The 15,921-nt window shown below is 54.5% G+C and overlaps 1 protein-coding gene across 1 annotated transcript in view; it reads left to right on the forward strand.

Moving 5' to 3' along the window:
• Positions 1-15,591, forward strand: part of RBM38 (RNA binding motif protein 38) — a 65,686-nt gene extending 50,095 nt beyond the window's left edge. Inside the window, exons 4-5 of the mRNA XM_074406695.1 lie at positions 14,265-14,350; positions 15,082-15,591. Coding sequence (XP_074262796.1) covers positions 14,265-14,350; positions 15,082-15,113 — 118 coding nt within the window. The 3' untranslated portion in view covers positions 15,114-15,591. The remainder of the gene's footprint in view (positions 1-14,264; positions 14,351-15,081) is intronic.
• The last annotated feature ends 330 nt before the right edge of the window (positions 15,592-15,921 follow it).

Genomic DNA, 15,921 nt, shown 5'->3' on the forward strand with positions numbered 1-15,921 from the left:
CAGCCCAACACCCGGGCATGGATACTTGAGAGGGTGGCCCCGGCCTGGGGGTGTCTGTGGTTTGGCTGCTCATCTCTGAAGCCCCTTTATGAGTCCTGGGACTCCTCATCAGCACCTCAGAGTGCTCTACTCAGGCGCTCAGTGTAAAGTAAAATGGGGCTCCCTGTTCCAAAAGGATGAAGACTTTCAAGATAGCAACAGAAAATTAAACCAACAGCTGAGCGTGAGGGTCCCTCTGCCACTACACAGGTCTCGCCCCTGCAGCCGGGCGTGTCCCGTCTCCCTCCCTGCAGCTCAGGCGGGCTGGGCCCACTGGTCACTCCAGCCTGGCCTTAGCCTCTGGGGTGAGTAGTGCCAGGACCTGACGGTCAGCCTGGATTCATCATAGCCCCCCAGTGTCCGGTAGGCTTGGCAAGAAGTGTCTGTGGAATTTTATAAAAGTGACACCCCTCAGCCCCTAACCTGGGGAGCACCCAGTAGCCCTACGTCGGGATGTGCGGCTCCTAATGAAAGTGCTCTCCCAGCCGCTCTATTTAAGCCGGATGAGTTTGTTCTCATGGTCTGGAGGCCGGCAAGGTAATGTAGCTGTTTTTAGCATTTTAGCAGGAGTCAGGTGCTGGCTGGGACGCTCTGACGCTGTGAGTGACGAGGGCCGTGACTGGGACACCCAGGGGATGGGCAGCCTGGGCAGGACCAGTGGGTGTGGAGGTGGAGGGTGGGGTGTCTGGAAGACAGCTGTGGCCTGGGCGTCCCGAGAGCCCCAGAACCTGTCCTTGAGGCTCCCTGGGTGGCCACCATCTTTGACTCTCACCCTAGGGGCACACACTGCTAGAGGCAGCCCCACCTTTCCAGAAAGTTCTCTGGGATCTCCTGAAACTGACCACCCACTTAGGAGCCTGATTGTGTCAGCGGTGAACTCGCAACTGTTCTTTTAGAGCCTCTGAGATTCTGAGCAGAATTGCCCGGAGCCTTCCGGATGCCTCACATGACATCCGCTCCCTCGGGGGTGGACGGGGTTTGGCTGCTCAGTGGAGTCTCCTGGGGCCTGGAACAGCGCGGGCGCAGAAGCCGTGAGGACTGTCCTGCGGAGCTGGAGAAGCAGGGCATTTCCCCGCAGACGTGATTGGGACCAGGAGCTGGTGCGCCTCAGTCAGCACCGAGGCTGGGACGGTGACCTGTGAGACATGGCCTCCCTCAAGATTGCATTTCAGCGGAAAGCCTGGCATTTCCCATTCATTCACCCATGCTTTGATGGAGGAGAAAGGTCTTTCTGAGTGGGGGGCTCTGCTGCTGGGGTGGGCCCCTATCCTACTTGCACGACCCGCATGTCCAGTGTCTCCCGTGCCTCTGCAGTTTCTCTTTCTTTGAATGGAAGAGAGAAGGAATGTGCTCCCAGAGACGGTAACCAGAGAGCTCCAGAGCAGACCTCTACACTCTAACGTAAACTTGTCCTTTTAATTAATTAATTAACAGAGATTTATTGGTGTGGACCTCATGCCAGAGCCTGTGCTGGATGCTGAGAACAGAGGAAAAATGAGCCAAGGGAAATTCTGCCTGAGTGCAGCCAGCTCAGTCTTCCGTTTCACAAGCGCAGGGACCAAGGCTCAGAGGTTTGTGAGTCACCTAAGGCCACACATCGCCTATGTGACACGCTTTGGCCTGTAAGGGGAAAGCTGGCTAGAAGAGATGAGAGAATGGGGTGTCATTCGCCAGCAAAACTGGGTTCAAATCCTGCCTCTGAGACCTTGGGTAGGACCTTTCACCGCCGGGCCTGGGTCTCCTCAAGCTTTAAGGGCTGCACTCTGCTACAAGCCAGCCAATCTGTTGGAGCCTCAGTTTCTCATTTGTAAATGGGAACAATTAGAACAATTACTGTGCATTCCTGCAGTCACTCAACAAATATTTGTTAAGCACCTACTATGTGCATGCAGCATTCCAGGCACTGGGATATAGCTGTGAGCCAAACGCCTAGCACGGGGCTGGTGTGGGAGTTGCTGGGGATGGCGCAGCAGCAGGCCTGGCCCGGGCTCAGGGTGCCCCAGGGCAACAGGGCTGCACTGTGGACGGACTTGGCTCCGCAGATGGTCATATGGGGGCCAGGCCAGGAGCGTGTGGGAGCGGAAAGAGGCTGGGGGGCAGGAAGGAGGGACAAAGAGGAAGAGAGGGGAGCACCCTCATTCCGTCCTCCTCCAAAGAAGACAAGACCGCATGGGGCTTTTGCCGACTCACCGGCCCAGCAGGTCCTTAGATCACCCAGCAAGGCAGGCCCCCGTTTGACAGATGAGGAAACTGAGGCTCCAGGGTGACATCAGTTGCCTAGAATCACAGAACTTCTGAGGGGGACCCAGGCAACCTCTTCCCTTTAAAGGTGACAAGAGGAGAGGGGAGAGAGTGATGGGAGGAGGGGAGGAGGGAGGGCAGCAGGAGGCTTGGGGAGCGGGAGGGGGACGCGGCTCCTGGGGGCGTTCTGGGCCCTGCCTTCTCTTCCCCCAGGGAAAGCCTGGCTCCATCATCATCTCCTCCTCTTTTTCTGTGCAATTTCTCTTTCTTTGAAATGGAAGAGAGAAGGAATATGCTCCCGGAGCTGCTGCTGCAGCTGCTGCTGCTGCTGCTGCTGCTGCTGCTGCTGCTTCTCCTTCTTCCTCCTCTTCTTTTCTTCTTCTCCGTTTTTTTTTTTTTTTTTTTTTTTTTTTTGAGACAGTCTCACTCTGTCGCTGAGCCTGGAGTACAGTGGCATGATCTTGGCTCACCGCAACTTCTGCCTCCGGGGTTCAAGCAATTCTCCTGCCTCAGCCCCCAAGAAGCTGGGACGACCCCGCTGTTGTAACTGCCTTGCAGGTTTCTTTCTGCAAAGGGGTGTCACCCTGTTGGCCAGGTGGCCGCAACCCCCCTGGCTTGAATTTTGCTTTCCTCCGTTGACGCTGGCCCTGCAGATTGAAAAGCTGTCCGGAGTCGAGGCTGGAGACAGGAGACTTATTTTCCACCTGGTTCAGCCACCAGGTTTCTCGCTGTCTCTGGGTCTCGAACTCCATCCCTGCGTTTCCGGGGCCTTTTGCTTCTGGGGACTCGGGCTCAGCCGAGCTCCTTCGGCAAGCGCTGTGGGCCTGGCGGGGAAGACTCCTGGGCACGTGGTAGCTAAGACTCTTCCCTGATGATGGTGGCCTCACCTTGGGGTTGGCTTCTTCTCTCCGAGCCAAGGACCTGGCATTTTTGGCAACCCTTTGGGGCTATTTTTAAACCTCACAGCTGGTTTTCATCATGACTGCTGATATGCATGTGCAGAAACATTGGCTCTTGCCAGCGTTCTGAACAAACCTTGCAAACAAGCAGGGATGGAGCTGATCAAAGTGGGGGTGCAGAGAAATCTGAAGTGGCAGCCAGTACTTTGTCCCCACCCAGACCCTTGTAAGGGTGGGGAATGAAAGAGCTCGGCTCAGACAGGAGGTGTCAGGGCAAGAGAGAGCAGGATGAGGCACGTTCCCCAGAAGACGTGGGCTGAAAGTTGGTAGGAAAGAGAAGGGATCTTTAGCAGCTCGGGCCCTGTTACCCTCATTTTTCTTCTGGGAGGCAGCAAAATTCAGAGGTTGAGAGTGTGGATTCTGAAGTCCCACAAACCTGCCTCCTGCCTTGAGTCCTGACTTAGCCTTTAAGGGTTGTGTGGCTGTGACTGTATCAGTTAGCTATTGCTATGTAACAAATCATCCCCAAACCTACTTGCTTAAAACATGATTCTGTGAGTTGACAGTTCAGCCTGAACCATCAGTTGGTGGTTCTTCTGGTGTGGGCTGGGATCCCTCATGCATTTTTGTGGTCAGCTGCCAGGTCTGCAGGAAGCTCTATCATCTTGAGTGGTGGGAACAGCTGGTCTCCAATTCTTTGGCAGACTGTCCTGATGGAGACGGGTCTGAGAGAGAGGAGAAACCTGAAAGGCAGTTTGGGAGGCTTAGGTTGGGCACAGCATCACTTCCAGCAATTGTGTTGGCCAAAGCAAGTTACAAGATCAACATGATTCAAGAGTTTGGAAATCACCTCTGCCTCATGATGGAAAGAGCTGTCAAACCATTTTGCAAAGGGCTGTGGGTAAAGGAGGGATGAATCGCGGTCATTTTATAAAAATCTGTGTACCACACTGAGTACCTATATACCCCACTGAGCCTCAGTTTCCTCACTTGTAGCATGTGAAGGATTTGTCTTGTCAATGGAAGAAAATGAGGAGATGAGTCTCCATCATTTTTTATTTGTTTGCCAAAGTTGACGTTTTTGGTGATTTGTTTGCCAAAGTTAAGGATGCATCCGGGGGACAGTTCTGTGCCTTTCTCGAAAGAAGATTTTGAGGGCTCCAAATTTAAAGGGGAAAGGGCAGGATATTGAGAAACACATTTTTCACATAAACAAAAAAGAGTAAAGAATGATGGGGGACTCTGCATTTTACATAAGACAACGCAGACAAAATGGGGCAGGGAAACAATCAGACACGGATTTGTGTCTGTCAGGCAGGGGCGACTGCAGCCGGAAAGATAAGCTATTGATTGTTGTGAGAACTAAATCAAGTGAAGTATATGAAGTCACCGGCATAGTGCCTCATACAGTCTAAGTGCTGACTCCTTCAGGGAGGCTTACTTCTTCCACCCTCCACCCCACTATCCTCGTGAACCATGACTTGGAGGTCAGCTGCTTTCTGGAGAAACACTGTCGAAAAAGACAAGCTGTAGTTGCAAGAAACCCACCAGGACCGGGAGCCTTTTGGTAAATATTTCTTTCACCCTCTGCTTCATGATAGAAACAGAAAGTCCCAGTGAGGCTGGACCAAAGTGAATCAGGCATAAGGACACACTGATTCCTGTCTTCCTGTCCTCTGGGCTGTTCAGGTGTCCTCGCTCATTCATGTAGCAACATCAAGCACCTACTATGTGTAGGGGGACACAGAGGTAACAAAAGACAACACGGTCCATGCTCTCAAGGATCCAGCAGTGATCCTAATGACAGCAACACACGCCAGTTCAGGTCTATGTCCCTGTAATAAGGTAAGAACTTCAGGTCACAATCCAGATACTCAATACATAAGGCATCGGTTTATTTTTCTTACTACTGACAGAATTGTGACTGGATCCCTATCCCAGTAGGCTGGGTGGGGAACTTAACCCCAGACTGTTTCATATTCCAGCGGCTAATAGTAACATCCAAGCCTCCTCAACAGCTCACATGGTTACTAAATGCTGGCCCCAGGGAAGGTCTTTCTTTCCCTTTTTTTTTTTTTTTTTTTTTTAGACAGGGTGTTGCTCATCGCCCAGGCTGGAGTGCAGTGGCATGATCACTGCCTGCTGCAGCCCGGGCCTCCAAGGTCAAGCGATCCTCCCACCTCAGCCTCCCAAGTAGCTGGAACTACAGGCATGCACCACCACACCCAGCTACGTTTTTTTTTTTTAGAGATGGGCTTTTGCCTTGTTGCCCAGGCTGGTTTAAACTCCTGGGCTCAAGCTTTCTGCCCATCTCCGCCTCCTGAAGTGTTGGGATTACTGGCGTGAGCCACTGCATCTGGCTGTGGGCCAGATCTTGAGAAGCATTTCATCCTCTCGAAGCAATCTGATGAAGTCGTTTAGGGAGCCCACGAAGGAAGGAAAGGAATGTCTGGAAGGATGAGCGGCTTGTCCTAGAAGACACAGCTGCGAGGTTTTTAACCCAGGTCTGGTTGGATGACGGAGGGGATCTCTGCCATAGGGCAGTCGTGACAGGTGCAGGGCACCATGATCTCCTCCAAGGGTGCAGCTCTTCGAGGTGGGGTTTCTCCCGTAGTTTCTGTTCTTGGGCTGCAGGGCCCTCAACTCCTAGGTGGGTGTTTCAACTCGGAGTGGCAGGGGTAGGGACGCGGTGTCTCAATCCCAGTAGAAACATCAGACGTGGCCACCAGGAATCAGCTACATCATCCAAAGCAGCAGGCACAGCTTTCCGTGCACGCCCACAGGCCCGGATGTTGTTTTAACATTTAATCTGGTCCAGCATCACCCAGCTAGGCCTGCCCCTTATCCTCGGCCTGGCGCCCGCTGCCCTTCAAGAAGCTAAACCGACTCCTGTGAATGAGCGGCCAGGCCTTTTCGGGAGCCTTCTGGGTGTGGCTCTGGGGAGGTGTCCACATACATCAGTCATTCACCCACTTTTCACACCCATGCACACTCACCTGTGTACATTCACAGACACACTCACTCACACCCAACTTTTTTTTTTTGAGATGGGATCTCATCTCACTATGTTGCCGAGGCGGCTCTTGAACTTCTGGTCTCTAGTGATCCTCCCACCTCGGCCTCCCAAAGTCCCAGGATTTCAGGCATGAGCCACTATGCCCAACCACACCCACACTTCTGCATGCATGCTGCTTGTTGCAGTCACATACACACACACACACACACACACACACAACACACACACAACATATGCACAACATACAGCACATGCAACACACAACACAACACACACACACACACACACACACACACACACACACACACACACCCCTCTCCTGAGCCACCCTGGCCCACAATTCCTCCTGGCTTGAATTTTGCTTTCCTCAGTTGACCCTGGCCCTGCAGATTGAGAAGCCGCAGAGTCGGGGCTGGAGACAGGAGACTTGCTTTCCTCCTGGCTCAGCCCCCAGGTCTCTTGCTGTCTCTGGCCTTACTCCCCTCGCCACCACCACAGCAATGACAGCAGTAACAACAGTCCGCGTTTGCTGAGGACGCCACAGACACAGTCTTAGCTACGACTCACAGCAGGCTCGAAGGAAAAGGAGGCTCGGGTAGGGAAGACAGCCTGTCCAAGGTCACCCAGGCAGTAACCAGAAGACCTAGGGTTTGAACCCTGGTCTAGCCTGACTGCGGAACTCTAGCTACTTTGCTGTCTGACTGCCCAGCCCACTTCATTCTCCCTATGAGGGCACTCTGTTATGATCCCATTTCACAGGCGAGGAAGCTGAGGCTGGCAGAGTGCGATGTGCCTCACCCTGGACTGCTCTCCCTCCCCTGCTCACAGTGGGTTTTTCCTGCCCCGGGGCCCTGGCCCCTCTGCTCTCTGTGCCTCCCTACTTTGCCAGCTTCATTTCCCTTCTCCCTCTTGGTCTTCCCCCAAATGCCATTTCTTCAGGAAGCCTCCTCTGGTCCCCAAACTAGACCATACTCTCCCTTTAGGCTTTGACTGTATGTTTTCTGCTTGCTGGCGTCACACGTGACCCCCCCATTGCCGTGGTCTGACGCGCCCCTCGATGAGCTCACCGTGTCCTTGAGTCAGGTGTCGGGGTGGGCTCCACCGACCCTCCCTCCAGGGCCTCAATGAGCCCAACTCAAGGTGCCAGCAGGCCACGCTCCCTTCTGGAAGCTCCGGGGAGCCCCTGCTTCCGGCTCACTGGGCCGGTTGGCAGGATTCAGGCCTGTGGTTCCTCCCTCCCCAAGGCAGCAGCCTCGGGCCGGCCTCTCTTCTGCCACCCTCTTCCCGTTTTCTCTTCCACTCTGAAGGGTTCCTGCGAGGACGCCGGGCCCACTCGAGTGGTCCAGGATGATCTCCCCGACCCCAGGCCAGCTGATTCACAACCCCCCAAATTCCCCTTCTGCTGCCCGAATTTCCCTTCGCCGAGCAGCCTAGGGTAGCCGGTCACGGGCTCCGAGACGGGCGAGGGCATTACCCTGCCCGCCGCCCTTCCCCTGCTCTTTCCTGTCACCTGTTCTTACCACATGTGTCATTATATATTCCTGTGCAGGGTTATTTGTTTTCTGTCTGTCTCCCTCTCATAAATATCATGTGCATGACGGGTGGGGGACACAGCGCCCGCACACAGGAGGCACTGAGTACGAATTCCCTGAGCGGACAGCAGCACTGGGGTCTGAACCTGCACCTCCACATCATTCTTCATCAACAAAGTGGGTTGGATGCTCAGTTTCTCCCCTGCCGCCATCAGGTCTGCTATGTCCAGTTGCACAGGCTGTAAACTGCCCAACTCCAGGGCACTATTCACACCTTGGTCTCTGTGATCCTCGCAGTTGGGTGGAGTCCAGCCTTCTGGCCTGTAGGTTGAAGCTCTGTTCCTGAATCTGATCCTATGTTCTAAATCTGGAGCCTGTGTTTATAACCTTGGCTGCCCCTAGAATCATCTAGAGGGCTTTAAAAAACCTTCCTGCCCAGGTCATGCTTCAGACCAACTGTGTCAGAACGTCCAGGGTGGCACCCGACACCCCAAGTAACTCGGAAGTGCCGCTGAGGTGCCAGCTTCCCTCCAGCAGCGGCGCAGATAGCTACGTAATAGAGGAAGAGGGCCCCCCGCGCCCCCTAACTTTGCATAACGGAGGCTGGGCAGCTTCCTCTTCCACAGGCCCCTGTTTCTTCACTCTGGGAGGCTGCAGCCCCCTCTTCAGTTTCCTGTGGCCAATAAGCCTCCCGTGTCATTTATGGCACTGGACCAACATCTGGCTGTCAGTGCGGTCACCAGCTCTGTCATCTCTCCTGGTGACAAACTGGTGTAGTAGTCCAACTGCCGGGAGTGGCTGGGAGGGCTGGGGGGCCTGGGGAGAGGGCGAGTGAAGCCATGTCATCTAGCCCCTTGCCAGGGATCACTGGAGGCTGGCTGGAGCCCAAGTCTGACTTGGCTTTGGGCAACTTGCCGGCACGTTAGTCATGAGTATTTGGCTCTGAGGGTGCTCAGCGCATCCTTCGAGGTCTCTGGGTCCTGCTTCCAGGGCAGGTGATGAGTGCGCTGTGCAGGGGCCATGACCAAGTGAGCTGAGGCGCTGGGAGCAGCAGGGACCGTCTGGGGCAAATTGCTGCTGACACCCTGGGTTTTCAGGGTGGACCCGGCCTGAGAGAGGACGGAGGTGGTGGCGTGGAGGGGCTGGGAGAGCGTGCAGGCCCCAGAGGGCACCGTGTTTGCACTTCACATTCTGTGAGCGGTACTCACGACCCTCTTGCTCTATGAAGCTCTGGCCGGAAGGTGTGAGGTCACAGCCCCTGGTCACGACCCCTCACAGGGAAGGTGCAGTCCCTGTGGGGACACAAACCCAGGGTGGGCCCAGTACCCACAGCTGGCCAGCCCCGGAGCCCCGCGAAGGAGCCCCTAGGCCAGCACTCCTCGCCTCTGGGGATCCGCCTCCCCGCTTCCCAGAGGGCTGTGTGTCTTTGGCCTCCTGGCTGGGGACCTGGCATTCATTTTCTTTTCCTTTCCTCCTCTGCGAAGCTGGCAGTGAGGGGGGACTGTTCAGGTCTGTCTGCTGCAGCAGCGAAGGGGGAGGGACAGCAGCTCGTCCCGGGCGACCACCGAAGGGGGATCTGCCTGGCACCCCAATGTGCTCGTGGCTATTGCAGCCCCGCAGTCCAGCTCCGGGATGTCACCATGCTAAGGGCTCTGTGGCATCCCCTGCTCTGGCTTGGCCAAGCTCCAGATGGGGACAGTCACACACCCTGCCTTGCCCCAAGAAAGAGAAGGAGGATATGATGGCAGACCACCCGTTTCCATGGTGCCACAGTGGTGACACCTGCTCTTGCTTCCTGAGCACTCACCGGGGACGTTCTCAGCCTGGATGCGCGTAAGTGCATTCAGTTCTCACAACAGCCTGCAGCCACATGAATCCTCCTGTACCCATCTTGTAGATAAGAACACCAGGGCATGGAGAGGTCCAGTAACCAGCCTGGGGCTGCACAGCCTGTGGGGACAGTGCAGGTGCTGGGATGCAGGCCTGACCTCCCACTGCCCCTGAGAAAGAGGCCCGAGAGCCTTGTCTGTGACAGGAGATGCTGCTACCCCCACCGCGGAGGTCACAGGGGAGCCCTTTGGCTGCTCCAGAGGAACCGGAACTTTGGAAACCACATTCTTATCGGCTCCTCACAAGAGCCGTAACTTGGCGACACTCATGAGCAATGAAGGTCGGATGGGTCTTCATCTGCTGACTTGTTCATTCGATCATTCGTTCACCTGCTCTCTCGTTTGTTCAGTCCATGTTTCCCGAGGCCTTCTCAGGCCAGGTTCTGGGCCAGGGGCACAGCCACACTGGGAAGAAACTCACAAGCACGTGCTGTCTATGGGACGGCACGTGGAGGGACGTCAGAGACAGTGAAAGCGGGTAAAGGGCAGGAGGAGGATGGGACGGGAGCCCGCCTGGGGCAGGGCGGACCAAGAAGGCCTCTGGAGAGGTGACATTTGAGCAGAGACCTGAACGGCGAGAATGAGCCAGGCCCTGGGCACAGGATATGCCAAACAGAGGGGACAACCAGTGCAAAGGCCTGGGGCGGGGCGGCGGCAGGGTGCCCGGTGCGGCCGGAGGGCAGTGGGCAAGGGCGACTGTGGCGGGCGCCGGTGTCTGGGGACGGATGGTCAGGTCGGGGTGGGCCTGTGCCTCACTGTGGGGACTTCGGACTGGACTGAGTGGGATGGGGGACAAGCGGACCCATGAGAATGCTCTGCCTTGTGTTTTGAAGACTAGGATGGGGCATGGCATGGTGGCATTTGCCTGTAATCCCAGTTACTAGAGAGGCTGAGGCAGGAGAATCGCTTGAATCCGGGAGGCAGAGGTTGCAGTGAGCTGAAATAATGCCATTGAACTCCAGCCTGGGCAAAAGGGGTGAAACTTCATCTCAAAAAATAAACACATAAATAAATCAGACTAGGGCGTAAGGGCGGAAACAGGGAGGAAGTGAGGAGAGGAGAGAGGTGAGAGGCTGCACATGGTGGGGGCAGGAGGCGGTGACAAGTGGCCAGGACGCAGGGGTGATGTGGCCGCACAGCCTCAGGGTTTGATTTGGACTCTGACAAAGGAGTGTCTGTGGAAGGCAGTTAAGAATGACTGTCCAGCCTGGGCAATGTAGTGAGACCCCATCTCTACAAAACATTTTAAAAAATGAATTAGCTGGGTGCAGTGGCTCATGCCTATAATCTCAGCACTTTGGGAGGCTAAAGTGGGAGAATCGCTTGAGCCCAGGAGTCTGAGACTCCCTGTTCCTACAAAAAAAAAAGAAAAAATTAGGCAAGCCTGGCAGTCTGCACCTGTAGTCTCAGCTACTCGGGAGGCTGAGGTGGGAGGATCACTTGAGTCCAGGAGGTCAAGGCTGTGGTGAGCTGTGACGGTGCCATTGCACGCCAGCCTGGGTGACAGAGCAAGACCCTAACTTAACAAAAAAAAGAGATCGGTGACAGTGGCTCATGACTGTAATCCCAACACTTGGGGAGGCTGACGTAGGCAGGTCACTTGAGGTCAGGAGTTCGAGACCAGCCTGGCCAACATGGTGAAACTCCGTCTCTACTAAAAATACAAAAATTAGCCAGATGTGGTGGCACGCACTTGTAATCCCAGCTACTCAGAAGGCTGAGGAAGGAGAATCGCTTGAACCCAGGAAGCAAAGTGCAGTGAGCTGAAATCTCACCACTGCACTCCAACTTGGGCAACAGAGTGAGACTCCGTCTCAAAACAAAGTGTGTTTTTGGGTGAGTGGCTGATTGTCAGGTGGGAGTTGGAGACATGGGACGACGTGAGGTCATTGGACTGGCAGAGAGGTTGGAGAACCAGAGCTCCAGGGAGCCAGGAGGGAAAGAGTGTCACTGAGCAGGGGCAGCCTCGGCTCCAGCCTCCAGGCTCCTGTTGCGCCCTCTTCCAGGCCAGCAGAGGCCCGAGGCTCCCTGCCCCCACCTGCCCCAAGCCCTTGCTCCCTTCACTTGAGCCCAGGAGGTGGAGGCTTCGGTGAGCCATGATCATGCCGCTGCCCTCCAGGCTGGACGACAGAGGGAGAAAGGGAGAGAGAGAGAGAGGCAGAGAGCAAGAGAGGAAAAAGAGAAATAAAGAGAAGAGAAAAGAAAGGAAGGGAGGGAGGGAGGGAGGGAGGCAGGCAGCTGCGAAGATTTCAGCCTGAGCAGTGAGGGGCGCGGTGCCTGTGGAGATGGGGGGTAGGGGAAGAGCAGGTGTGAGGGAGAAAATTCTGAGTCCTGCTTTGGACGTTGCATTCATCTGCAAGACTGCTTAGCTAATTCCTGAAAATGGGGGGGCTTAAAGCAGCAGACATTTAAATCCCAAATCAAGGTGTGGGCTGTTTCCCTCCAGGGGCTCTGCAGGAGAATCTGTTCCAGCCTCTCTTCCAGCTTCTGTGGGCACCAGAGATCTTGGGGCTCCTTGGTCTGTGGTGGCGTCACTCCATTCTCCACATGGCCTTCTTCCCGAGTCTCGAAGTCTCGTCTTTCTCCTATAAGGACACCAGTGAGTGGATTTAGTGCCCAGCCTACCCCTATATGACCTCATGTCTGCCACTTTCCTGGAGGTGACCTCATGTCTGCCACTGTCCTGGAGGTCACACCGAGGAGGGAGGGTGCACAGGGACGAGGTGAGTCTGGCCTCCCCAGGCACCTGTCAGAAGCACCCGGGGATGTTGCAGGAGGCTGGGACCCAGCCAGAGAGGTGCCGATGAAAGAGAGGAGGGAGTAAGAGCTCCCCAGGGTCGGCGGGCATGCAACCTTCGTGAGCACCCCTGATGAAAGCTGGGTTCGTGCGTAGGACCCAGTGACGCTGTGGTGGCTGTGACACAGAAGTCATTCGGTGCCTCTGGAAAGGACAGGCGTGAGTGGCACATGCCACTGATTCTGAAGAGCCTCCTCCTGGGAGTGGGGTCGTGCGGGGCTGTGCTTGCCTCCTGGATCTCCTCACTGCAGGCAGGGCCCTCGGAACCCCTGGTAGCCAGAGACGATGTGTGTGCATGCAGTGGGCAGGATGGCAATCTGGCACTCAGATTTGTACTCTGAGCTCACCAGGGCTGCTGGGCCCCGACTTGAACGGGCATTAGAAATCAGACGACAAGGGGCTGGGCATGGTGGCTCACGCCTATAATCCAGCACTTTGGGAGGCCGAGGCGGGTGGATCACCTGAGGTCAGGAGTTCGAGACTAGCCTCTACTAAAAATAAAAAAATCAGCTGGGCATGGTGGCTAACGCCTATAGTCCCAGCTACTGGGGAGACTGAGGCAGGAGAATTGATTGAACCTGGGAGGCAGAGCCGAGATCGTGTCACTGCACTGCCACCTGGGCAACAGAGTGAGACACTGTCTCAGAAAGAAAAAAAAAAAAAAAGAAAATTCATGACATCTTGGCCACCTTGGCCACATACTGGTTTTCTTGGGTTTTCTCAAACATGTTGAGCTCCTTTAAACCCTGGTGGCCTTTGAATGCATTCTTTCCTTCTTCTGGGAATCCTGTTTTCTTCCCCCGTTCCTCTCTGGCTGGCTTGATTTTACCATTCAGTTCTCAGCTTCACTGTCACCTTCTGCAGGAAGCCTTCCGTGATTGCTCTTCCCCCTGACCCTGAAGCTTGGGTTTGTCCCCTGTTATAAGTTCTCATAGTTCCAATGCTTTCCCATCATTAAACACATCAGAATCTATTTAAATAATTATTTCTGCAGTTATTTGTCAATTGTATGTCTCTATCACTACAATACAGGGACCTTGCCTGTCTCGCCTGCCATTTTGCCCCCAGCCCCTATGACAGAGTGTGGCTCACAATAGCTGGTCACTAACATCCACTGGTAGAAGATGGGCCTGACTGGAAGGGAAGGTTTTGTTCAGTGCCCTGGGGTCAGGGGATATTCCTGATGGTGGCACAGCTATTTGAGAAAAGTCACAGCATCTGATAAAGAAAATAAACCAGCCAGTTGGGCCACTGGACACCTCAGTCACTGCCACCATGTTCGCATTGATTGCAGAAGGTGTAGCTCGCTCAGGGTGGCCACGTGTAGGGAGACTTACTCCCACCCCTGTGGTGCAGGTATTGAACCATGGGTGGGCATGTGACCTAGGGGTAGCTAGTCATTAGCACCAGCAGATGACCTGAGCCAATCAAAACTCTCAGGAATCTAAGAAACCCTGGGAATATAATGCAGACGATGAGATGATAGCAGGCTGTGGTGCTGACGGCCCCTGGGGTAGGGCAACCAGGCCGGCCATGTCGGCCACCTCCTTGCTGCTGCCCAGGCAGCCGGGCACACTTCAGCCCCGGGGCCTCTGCTCTTCCCCAGGTGGCCGTATGGCTCACACCCTTGCCCTCTAGGTCTTTGTTCCAGTTCTCTTTTCACAGAGGTGTCCGCTGCCCATCCCTCCCCACACTCACAAACTGAATTTCCCCCATAAACACTTGACTTCTCCCCATGGTTTGCATCCCCATCTGACATACCTGGACTCCTTCGTTGTTATTATTATTATTATTTATTTTTTTAAATACTTTGTTGTTATTATTATTTTTATTATTATTATTTTTATACAGGTCTCGCTCTGTTGCCCAGGCTGGTCTTGAACTCCTGGTCTCGTGTGATCCTCCTGCCTTGGTCTCTCGAAGCACTGAGATTACAGGTAGGAGCCACCATGCCCAGCCCTTTCTTACTCTCGATTGATTTTCTTTCCTCACTAGACTATAGGAAACATGGCTCTAAGAGGGGCCATGTGCGTGGTCTGTGGAGTCTGGGTTACCTAGTTTCAAATCCCAGCCTCGCCGCTTTTCATGTGTGCGACCTGGGTGAGGGACTCTCTCTCGGGGACCCCATTTCCATCTCAGCCAGGGTCACAGTGGGAGGCTCTCATCGAGGCTGAGGTCAACGCAGGTAAAGGTGCTTTTGGTCAACTGGGAAGAGTGGATGGGTGTGCGGAGTTCGCACTTTATTCTAGAAAGGAGGCCGGTCATGCCTATAATTTTAGCACTTTAGGAGGCCGAGGCGGGCAGATTATGAGGTCAGGAGTTTGAGACCAGCCTGGCCAACATGGTGGAACGCCATCTCTACTAAAAATACAAAAATTAGCCAGGCATGGTGGTGGGCGCCTGTAATCCCAACTATTCCGGAGGCCGAGGTAGGAGAACGCTTGAACCCAGGAGGCAGAGGTTGCAGTGAGCCGAGATCATGCCACTGCACTCCAGCTTGGGTGACAGAGTGAAGCTTTGTGTCAAAAAAAGAAAGAAAGGAAAAAAATGCATGAAGCTTCCAGATGGAAACTTTTTGTCCCTGCATGCTCCATGCAGATGCTCCACGGGGTTGAAGTTCAATATTTCTTGTGGAACGTCATTTCTCATCTCTCATGATTCTCTACAGAACTGAGGCTTCCAGGGTGCCCTGCATTCTAGCCAGCCATGTTCCACGGAGCAGAGAGCTCCTTGAACCAGAAGTCCTGAGACTGAGTCCTGGGACTGCAACTCTGTACCGTAACTGCACCAGACCAATCTGATTCAACTTGTATGTGATGAAGTTGTGAGTTGTTTTCAGTTGCCACGGACCTCCAGGTTCAGGGTCACACAACCTGGGCATGCCCGGATACACCAAGCATGCAGCCAGGGACGGAACCTAAGTGCTCGGGCCACGAAGCCAAGCGGGACTAAATTAAGAAGTGGACACAGCATGACCCAGGATCCAATCAGATTGAGCCCTGGCCTCACCCAATGGCAGGATCCAATCAGATCACATCTTCTGGCATCACCTGATGGGAAGAGCCAATCAGATATTACCCTATGCTTATAAAATCTGACCTTGCCTTCAGCTGGGAGACAGTTTTGAGTGTTTCCTCCTGTCTCTTTGCTATTGAACTCACAGTAAACCCTTCTCGCTGCAAAAACTCAGTGCCTTGGTGTTTGGCTTTCTGCTGCATGTGGGCAATAGACCCAGTTGGGTTCAGGGACTGAGCTAGTTGGCAGGGAGCTCAGCACGCGATGCAGTGCTCAGGACTCCACTCAGTGAGCTCCCTGGGAATGCATCCTTCATTGTCGGATTTTCCAGGGAGGAAACCGAAGCTCACCGTGATGAAGGGGAGACCCGTGGTCACAGCTGGTGAGTGGTGGAGTGAGATCCAACCCAGGCGTGTGGCATACTCGACCCCGAGCACCAAAACATTCTTGCTAGAACCATGACAACAGCGTCAACAACCACAAATAACAGTGA

This window comes from Saimiri boliviensis, chromosome 9 (assembly GCF_048565385.1).
Source record: "Saimiri boliviensis isolate mSaiBol1 chromosome 9, mSaiBol1.pri, whole genome shotgun sequence".
In the NCBI taxonomy this organism is placed as follows: domain Eukaryota; kingdom Metazoa; phylum Chordata; class Mammalia; order Primates; family Cebidae; genus Saimiri; species Saimiri boliviensis.